We start from the raw sequence: 11,076 nt of genomic DNA on the forward strand, positions 1-11,076 counted from the left end.
AGAATGAAACATGAAAGTCTAACTTCCAAAGGTTGCAAAATGTATCGGATTGAAATGGGTGTTTAAATCAAATGGAACCGGATGGAACGATAAACAAGCATAAAGCTCGGTTGGTTGCAAAGGGTTACGTGCAACAGACCGTGATTGACTTTGATGATGTTTTTGCTCCGGTAGCTCGATTCGAGACCGTTCGGCTACTAATCGTATTAGCCGCATCTATCGGGTGGGAAATTTACCTCATGATGTAAAAATGGCTTTCTTGAATGGTGAATTAAAAGAAGTTGTGTTTGTTTTATAACCCGAAAGATACGAGAAAAAGGATGAGGAGGCAAATGTTTACAAGTTGTCAAAGGCCTTGTACGGGTTAAGGCAAGCTCCTCGAGCTTGGAATACAAAGCTCGATAGCATCCTATGAGACATGAAGTTTCAAAAATGTTCCAAGGAACAGTCGGTTTACCTAAAGACGGATGGGAAACATTTTTTAATCATAACCGTGTATGTGGATGATTTAGTTGTGACAGGTACGTGCTCGAGTATAATTTCCAATTTCCATAAGGGTATGGCGACCAAGTATGAAATGTCGGATCTCGGAAATTAACCTACTATCTTGGAATCGAAGTATACGAGAGGACGTGATAATAATTACACAAGGATACGCCAAAAGAATTATGAAGGAGACCAGTATGCAAAACTGTAGTCCGTCTCAAGTCCCGATGGATCATGGTGTGAAATACTCGAAAGCCGAGAACGAAGTTGAACTCGATGAAACCGAGTATCAAAAGGTGGTGGGTTGCTTACGGTATTTATTACACACTCGTCCGGATATGGCGTACTCCGTGGGTATTGTTAGTCGATACATGCAAAGCCAACGAGAATCTCATGGATAGCGATACGAAACCTAATGAGATATTTGAAGAAAACGACGAGTTACACAAGGATACCCACGAGAGGACGTGATAATAATTACACAAGGATACGCCAAAAGAATTATGAAGGAGACCAGTATGCAAAACTGTAGTCCGTCTTAAGTCCCGATGGATCATGGTGTGAAATACTCGAAAGCCGAGAACGAAGTTGAACTCGATGAAACCGAGTATCAAAAGGTGGTGGGTTGCTTACGGTATTTATTACACACTCGTCCGGATATGGCGTACTCCGTGGGTATTGTTAGTCGATACATGCAAAGCCCACGAGAATCTCATGGATAGCGATACAAAACCTAATGAGATATTTGAAGAAAACGACGAGTTACACAAGGATACCCACTAGAGGACGTGATAATAATTACACAAGGATACGCCAAAAGAATTATGAAGGAGACCAGTATGCAAAACTGTAGTCCGTCTCAAGTCCCGATGGATTATGGTGTGAAATACTCGAAAACCGAGAACGAAGTTGAACTCGATGAAACCGAGTATCGAAAGGTGGTGAGTTGCTTACGGTATTTATTACACACTCGTCCGGATATGGTGTACTCCGTGGGTATTGTTAGTCGATACATGAAAAGCCCACGAGAATCTCAAGGATACCCGATACGAAACCTAATGAGATATTTGAAGAAAACGACGAGTTACGGGATCAAGTACGGGAAGAACGGGTCCAGAAAAATTTTCGGCTATAGTGATAGTAGTCATAGCATAGATGAGGATGATGGTAGAAGCACCACCGGGCACGCGTTTTATTACTGGCAATCTCCAATTACATAGTGCTCACTAAAGAAAGTGGCAGTTGCACTCGCATCGTGTAAATCCCAGTACATGGCGGCTTCAGCAGACGCATGTTAAGCTGTATGGCTTTGAGTGTTGTTAAACAATTTGACTGGAGAAGCATGGCAGAAAGTTGTGTTGAAAGTTGATAACACGTCAGCAATAGCCTTTGTGAAAAATATGGTTTTTCACAATCGAACAAGGCATATAAAATCTCATTTTCATTTTATCCGAAATTGATACAATGACGACGAGGTCGATGTTGAGCACATTAGCGAGAAAGAAAAACGGGTTGATATCCCCACTAGAACACTCGCAAGAATCAATTTCATAGAGATGCGCGAGTTTCTCGGAGTTGAAGACCTTTCTAATCTGAATTGGAAATTAGGGGGGGGGGTAAATGTTGTATTAATTTCTATTCCGAGTCACAAGTCGGTGAACCGAGCCCAAGAGGTTTTAATAACGCGGTTAAAGTCTAAGGGGTATTATGAAACTTTCTTCCATTTTCTTTGTGGCCAATCTCACCTTGTTAGCCAAGTTGAGTGGTTGACACATAATAGATATCCCAACAATAATTACCACCATCATAACCAGTGGCGGATCTAGGCTTGAAACATACCGGTAGCGCTCAAATTGTTTTTTTCCATATTTCGTACTGTAACGTTTCGGGTTTTACCGTTTTCATATTGGTTTCATCTTATCATTTTACGAACTTTATTCAGATCCTAAACCCTAATGATACTTTGCATTTATGAATAATCAAGTTTTCATATGTTCAATTTAAGCCCATCATGTTTTATATAAACATTATTCTTATTTATCTCATTAAAAGTTCATTAACTGACCAATAATCAAACAACAAGGACCAAACATGACAATTTGTGAAACTCATCCTATCCATGGCTGGAGCGCCGCGCGGCGGCCACCCCCCATTGTAACACGCCGGCTAAAGCGGAATACGCCTGGGTGTGACGTACAGATCACTCATAAGCTCGTAACGCTATTTAAGCGACAATAATTATATTTAATTCATTTCAATACATCACAAATACACAATCAAATATTAACACAATAAACTTTGAATTTTCGTCTCTTGTAACCTAATGGTCCAACTATTCTTTTCTTCGATCCTTATACCTCAACCTGCAGCACGTTGAAAATAATATATTTTGTCAACAATAATGTTGGTGAGAATTCATATAGTTTTCACATATATATGTATATATATAATACGAAAAGTAAAATTCACAAGTCAATATGTATTGCCTAAATCATAAAGCAAAAAAAGTAAAAAAAACATGATATTCCCGTTCACTTGACAAAAGTCAAATCTACTAAGGAACCCCCGTTCGCCGCGCTACTTGGAGTATAGAATAATGATACCGCCATTTAAAAATGGACTGCGCAGGTACGCTCCGTCGGACTCTCCCACTATGAGTATGTGTATCCACCAACAAAAACAGTAAACAACTAGCACATAATCACACAGTTTAGAAGCAATATGATACAAAACAAATACATACAAGACACGCATGTGAATTTTAGTTTGACACAAGGAAACCAAGTTTGGACGTGCTACACCCGAAAACATGTAAAAGTAAAAAGGGGTTATGAAAACTCACATTTGTAATCGAAGCTGAAATAAAGATAAAATCGAAATGCGTCAAAGGAACCGAAACGAACGAACTTCTCGAACTATAAATAAATACAAATATTTAAAGACTAACTAACGGAATTTATGAAAACAATAATTTAGATAAAGGGATTTTAATATATTTTATTATTATTTTACTCATTTTATTTTAATAATATTTTACATTTTAACGAGATTATAGCGAACTATCTTATTTTAATATTATAACTTTAATAATCTAATATCAATATGGAAAAATTGAGGTGCGGATTTAATGGAAATTTTATCTCAAACAATTATAGCTAAATTATTGAAATTAACGTTACGAGTTTATAGTTAAGAAACTATAAACTAACAAGTTATAATTCAAACGGATTAAAGTTTATAATAAATTAAAGCTTTAAACGGTTAATTATAAAGTTACGGAATTATAACTTATTTAACAGTGTTAACAAATGTATAAATTATTAAAGTGACGAATTAATATTAAGAAACCGAATTTATATTGATGGTTAACGAGTTTGGAAATCGATTTTGTGTGGGCAATGGTGACATATAATATAATTTATTTTATAAAAATGTTATTTGGTTTAAAAAAATAATTTTATATAATTTATTTTTGATTTTTAACTAATTTATTTAAGTATTATAATTATTTTAGGTTGTAAAATAAAGAGAGAAAAAAAAATGTAAAAACTCGGCCTGACCCGGCTACGAACCCGGGTCCTCTTGTTCATAACAGAAGGCACCAACAAGCTGCTATAGATATCTACTTGGTTTACAAATGGAAACAATTTTATATATAGTATATGCAGATCATCTTTTTGATTAAGAAACCCTAGCAATCCAAATTCCACAAATTTGTTTGTTGAATGATTAAATTGAGTTGGGGGTTTTGTTAATCGCATCTAAACTAATAATAACCATAATAAAATTACCCGGAACGGTTTGGTTTTGATGGAGAATGAAAGCTTCGCCGGAAAAATTAACCTTGGTGATCAATAACGTTTACAGAAGGCATGTGAGTGTGTTATAAGATTTTGAACGAGTTTAGCTTAAGGTCTAGATCCTTTTTATACTAGAAATTGCAACGTAAGTAGTTTAATGCTCGTAATTGGGTTTACCGTGATGTTCGGGCGATATGCGACAGTTAGGGGGGGGGGGCTGGGTAGGGTTGGCCATTAAAACGCAATTAAAATGTTGATTATGGTTCGTCTAAATACGTTATACTAAGCAAGCAGGTCAAAGAACGAGGATTAAGGGTCGTTTACAAGCTGTAGGAGTCATAGCCAGATTTTACGGCCTTGCCGGAATCTGTCAATCGGGAAAACGGGGGGGGGGGGGGGGGGGTAGGGTTGGGCTATTTTTTGTAAAATTATTATACTTTGGGTAAATTACAACGCCGGTCCCTCAACTTTCATAATCTATTAAAACTATAATAAAATTTATATTTACATTAATAAACCTTTAAGTTATAAAATTTGCTAAAAGTATATGAAAGTATATTTGTGTTATTTTCGTATTATACCCGATAGCTTGAGGATCGAAAAATATTGGTTGACGGGAATATTAAACGTACAAAAAAAATGAACTTCGAATGTCAGAAATACTTTATTATGGTAAACAATATAAACAACAATAAATCGAAACGACCAAACGGGTCGGGTTAACGGATTCAAATATAAATATGAATACAAACCAAATTTACGAATAATAAATACATTAATGAAACTTGAGATATAAATATATATATTTATATATATATAACTTTATAACAAAAACCGAAAATTAAAAATGGGTTGGGTTTTCGGGTTTTGAAAAGTAACGAATGTTACACCCATGGTGGACCCGCGGCGCCATGGGCTAGCGGCACATATTTTTAGTTCGATCTCATTTACTAGCTCGTTTATGGTGTAAAATCGGTTATTTTAAGTATCATTGAAAGAAGAAAGGAGCAAGTAATCATAATACAACTAAAATACAACTCCTAAATCGTTTATTACTGACCAAGATCAAATCTTTATGAATATTTCGATGATTCTTTCATTTAAATCATATATTCTTACTTAAACGAGTAAAAAGCCCATAATTAGTTCGTTATTGGTTTTCCTATATAAACAACATCTAAACCTCTGCCATAAACCTTCACATAAACCCTAACTCACTAATCCCAGCCGTTACCTACCTCTGATCATCATCAAATCCTTCGGCTTTTGATTTATTGTTGAAGATATGAGCTTGTTCGTTTGACTTTGCTTTCGTGTGGACCATTGACTCATCATTTCTGTTGATCCTTTCACTTTCCGGGTAAGTTGTAAACATAGAAATCGTTCATTAACATGCCCTAGTCAATAACCTTCAAACAATTTCGGTGGTTAAAGGGTGTTGACTAGTCGATTCGTTTAAAACTCATTAAAGGGCAAAATCAGTCAACAAGTTTGACTTAACGTTTTCTCATACTTCTGGTCGGATTCAACATTCGGTCCAGAAGACTTTTATTCACGTAATCAAATTTTAAGACTTTTATTCTCGCTGGTTAGTACCAGCTCGCTTAAATCTTAAAACAAACATAACTTAAATTCTAAACGTCCGTTTGGATTGATTCCAGCGGAAACGAGTTCGTTTTTATTTATATTATGATAGTATCTTCGAGCTGTGATTAATCATATCACACCCCGGCATTTTTTCCTTAGGTTGGGATGTGATAGATTGGTATCAGAGCCGAAGGTTATAATATAGGTCGTTATAAATTGTCCTAGTCATATGATAGGACCCTATACGTGCTTATCTAAACTGCCTTATGTGCTATTTAATTTTTTACAGCTTAATTAGATTAAATATTTTATTTTATTGTATCTTATTTATGTATTGCACACACACACAAATTCCGAGGTTATGCCCCACTTTCAAAATATTTTAAATCCTCTTATTTTTGGTAAATTGCCTTTTATTGTAGGAAATTCCTCAAGAATTCCCGCGTTTTGTTTTGCTCCTTCATCTTGAATCATGGGGTTATGACAAATTTCGTACAACCATAACTTTAAATGGTACCCGTAACAGGCTAAACGGTTGCGTGGTAAACATAGTCGGCTAGACGGTTATACTTCCAAATTGTGATTTTAGTTATTTTAAATTTATTTGATACATTGATTCGATATTTAGTTGGGTCGGTTAAATGGCATGTAACGCTCATGGTCTGACCAACTCCATTGATTTGATAATTCGTTAATTAGTTGGGTCAGTTTAACGCCAAGTACACGCTCATGGGCTGACCAACTCAATTGTTTATTACTCGTTATTTGAATTGGGCCAACAAATTATCATGGAACGCTCATGGGAGGCCAATTCACAAACTTTATGTTGCTTATTTAGTTGGGCCATTCAAATTGCTATGGAAATCTCATGGGAGGTCAACACGTGTGATATGTTTGGTTATTTTATTCTTAGAAAAATTTTATAAACATTATTTATTTACTTAAATGCCTCAAACTTATATACATTATTTTAAATCCCGACTCATCCTCGAGTCATCACTTGCACAATTCTATTACACTTCTCTGTTATTCCACATTGACACATTTCCAAAACTTACCCATCAACTTATAAAGTTTCATCTTTGGTCCTCATAGAATGTTTTTCCTAGGAATAAATCATCATAATCAACGTCGTTCACCTGCTTCTCGTGATAACCATTCGACTACTAGAATCGACAAGGAGTTTGCTGCTGTATTCTGTTAACCAAACCACCGCCAATCTCGACAAAACTAAAATACCTTGAACAAGAAATCTTATACTAACTTATATCCGTTAAAATATTATTTAAATCATCTTTTCTCACTTATTTTCAAATTATCAAACTATAAATTATTAAGTGCATTTCCATCATTACCCTCAACTTTAAACTATAAATATTTTATTATCTCTTGTTTTTCTTCATGTTACTTTTCACCACTTACTTCCCATTTTATAAGTCTTTATTATTAAAATTCAATTATTGTAAATTTTATTAATATTAAACTAAATTTTTCATAACTCAACTTTAATTTTCATTATTAAATTAAAAATCTTCCATTAATTAAAAATATTTACTGCTAAAAAAATTGACTTTTGATAAATCTTCATTAAAACCAACACTCAGTTTATTTATTGATTAAGTCGTTATTTGAAACTAAACGTTAGTTTCCAACTCCCTACTTTGACTTTTGACACACTTTGAAAATTTTGAACGTTTTAGATGATAAATTTGTAGTTGTTAAAATAGTCATGGTGGTTCATACATTTCTAGTCTCGCGATTATTTTATTATTCTATTATAATATTTCACATCTCACTCTCATCTCCACTATTAATTTAATATTCATTATTTATTTAAAATTTCCATAATAAATCACCGATAATTCAATTTACTTATTTCCTACTATTTATAACGATTTTGTAAAAAAGAACGAATCCACAAATTTCTAATTTAATATAATTTAATATCTTCAATTGCCTACCCTATATGTTATCTAAATTTAAAGATTTAGTTGGAATAGGACTATCTCAGTGATTCGGGAATATCCGCTTCCCAATTTAATCTATTAACGATTTATTTGAATACGTACATTTTCGTATTATCATTAATATTTAAATTATTAATTACTAACTATTATAATATTTTAGAATATCTTAATCGAATTAATCTCATCTCAAAATCACAAACTTGAAAAGCTATAACATTATATTAACTTCTCTTCAATCTCATAAGTACTCAAATTAACCAAACTCGACTCATCAAAATTTTCGTTAACTATGTTAAAGCTTATACTATCGATCTTAAGAACTTCATTCTTAAAGAATATGATCTATAAAGATTCCGCATGCTATTAACTATTTTAAGATTTGTTATAAATTAAACCTTTGCGTAGTTCATCCCCTGAATAAAGTTCCTTTCATCAAGGTAGACTTATTAGAATCTTATACCTATACCTCAATTTCCTTAGTTTCGATTATCACGATTCATGAATAACATTTTATTTCACGAAATTTGTTTCCTTTTCTTTCATAAGCAAAAGATAGTTTAGAACTTACTTATTTTATTAATCAAACTTGAACCTTTATTAAATATCTCTTGAATTTATAAGTTATCAAAACGTTCGTTTCTTTCAAAATGATGGTTTTAAAAACTTTTATAACCCACATGATGAAGCGAGTTATGCGGACCATCCGACGATAAGAGTAATTATGGCCCGGAACATAATTATCCAAGTCCTCGCATGGAAATCATAACACGCACAATTGTGTGTCATGATTTAGAACCTAAGATAGCTTGGGTAACGGTGCTAATGATAAGGACATGGTAGATACGCCGTGGTACATCCTATATATAAGTGCCCTTACCAGATTGTCATTTGAAGCGTTGCTTCGGTTATAATAAGTTCTATCTTCTATGTTATGATATTTTCTTTAAATGTTTAAATTGTTTTCAAAACAATGATGTTTTGGTTTTCCTTAATTTCGAGACGAAATTCCCTAAAGTAGGGGAGACTGTAACGTTTCGGGTTTTGCCATTTTCATATTGGTTTCATCTTATCATTTTACGAACTTTATTCGGATCCTAAACCCTAATGATACTTTGCATTTATGAATAATCAAGTTTTCATACGTTCAATTTAAGCCCATTAAAATTTATTAATTGACCAATAATCAAACAACAAGGACCAAATATGACAATTTGTGAAACTCATCAAATCTCCATGGCCAGAGCGCCGCGCGGCGGACACCTTTCATGGTGGTCGCGTGGCGCCATGGGCTAGCTGCACAGATTTTTTGTCCGATCTCGTTTACTAGCTCGTTTATGATATAAAATCGGTTATTTTAAGTATCATTGAGAGAAGAAAGGACCAAGTAATAATAATATAACTAAAATACAACTCCTAAATCATTTATTACAGACCAAAATCAAATCTTTATGAACATTTCGATGATTCTTTCATTTAAATCATATATTCTTACTTAAATGAGTAAAAAGCCCATAATTAGTTCGTTATTGCTTTTCCTATATAAACAACATCTAAAAATCTGCCATAAACCTTCAAATAAACCCTAACTCACTAATCCCAGCCTTCACCTACCTCTGATCATCATCAAATCCTTCGGTTTTTGATTTATTATGGAAGATACGAGCTTGTTCGTTTGACTTTGCTTTCGTATGGACCATTGACTCATCGTTTTTGTTGATCCTTTCACTTTTTGGGTAATTTGTAAACATAGAAATCGTTTATTAACATTCCCTAGTCAATAAAATTCAATCAATTTCGGTGGTTGAAGGGTTTTGACTGGTCAATTCGTTTAAAACTCATTAAAGGGCAAATCAGTCAACAAGTTTGACTTAACGTTTTCTCATACTTCTGGTCGGATTCAACGTTCAGTCCAAAAGACTTTTATTCTCGTAAAGAAATTTTAAGGCTACTGACCAAAACCCGACTTCCGAATCGCTGTTTGGATTCTGGTCAGTGCCAGCTCGCTTAAATCTTAAAACAAACATAACTTGAATCCTAAACGTCCGTTTGGATTGATTCCAGCGGCAATGAGTTCGTTTTTATTTATATTATGATAGTATCTTTGAGCTATGAGCAATCGGATCATGCCCCGGTATTTCCGCTTTAGGTTGGGGTGTGACACGTACAATGCTAACGAAACAAATATAAAAAATACGACAAAAAATAAACTCTAACACATGGGCTGTAAATTACTCCTCTTCGGTTTTTGAAAGCTTGAAATCGAACCATTACATCTTCTTCATTTACTTTATCAAACGTTTCTCTTTCGACCGCACAAATTAAAGCATTGTTCAAATACACATCACCCATTCGATTACGCAAATCCGTCTTGATAAGCTTCATTTCAGAAAAACATCTTTCAGCGGTTGTAGTTGCAACTGGTAAAACCAAAGCTAGCTTCAATATTCGATTTACCAAAGGAAAAGTGGTGTGCTTTCCGGTTTCCACCATTACATGAGCAAGATCACCCATTCCACCCAGCTTTGCAAATTTATCATTTTCCTTTAAAGTGTAATAAAAGGTCGTAAATCACCCGAAATGCACCCGCTTTCTTCTTTAGTAAAATCATTCGGATACATCTCTGAAAAAGCCACTATCTTAGATATGTCAAACTTATAAAACGAATCACAAGGATTTAAACACGACATATTTTCTAAGAAGTTAGTTGAGACCTCACTAAATCTATTTCCTAGTTCTTGAATTTGCATATCCAAAACCGGATTAAAAATTTCAACCTTAAAATGATGCCGATTAGTAATGAAATTCTTTTTGTTTCTTTGATTTCCATAACTTTCCGCCATATCTAACATCTTAATCTTGTTTTTTTTTCACAAAAAGATGTCACTTTTGCCAACATCTTGTCAAATCCGTTTTGTCTTAGATTATTCAATGCTCGATTTGTCCCGCTTATCAACTTAGACGCTTCTAACAAATCTTGACTCATTTTTTGAAGATGTTTTGATAGATCATTTGTGAGGCCTAAAATTTCTTCCAACAAGTGTATATAAAACACAAATTCATGTTTCTTAAAATATGATGGAATACCTTTAGCATTAGATCATTGTGCATGCTCTCTCCATCTAATTTAATAAATTTAAGTCCCTCAACAACTTCCGATAATTTTAACAAACTTGTGATTGTTTTATGATGAGAACCCCATCGCGTGTGTCCGGCTCGTACAAGGGAAACCGCTTGGT

At 34.0% G+C, this 11,076-nt stretch overlaps 1 protein-coding gene across 1 annotated transcript; it reads left to right on the top strand.

Annotated features, from left to right (window-relative positions):
* Positions 1-1,310: 1,310 nt before the first annotated feature.
* On the top strand, positions 1,311-1,706 carry LOC143572580 (secreted RxLR effector protein 161-like). The gene has a single exon (XM_077057704.1). It carries the CDS (start codon positions 1,311-1,313, stop codon positions 1,704-1,706), a length of 396 nt encoding a protein of 131 aa, XP_076913819.1.
* Positions 1,707-11,076: the final 9,370 nt, after the last annotated feature.

The sequence above is a fragment of the Bidens hawaiensis genome, unplaced genomic scaffold (assembly GCF_021521415.1).
Source record: "Bidens hawaiensis isolate Kalapana, Puna unplaced genomic scaffold, B.hawaiensis_p1.1 tig00025975_1, whole genome shotgun sequence".
NCBI classification, from domain to species: Eukaryota; Viridiplantae; Streptophyta; class Magnoliopsida; order Asterales; family Asteraceae; genus Bidens; species Bidens hawaiensis.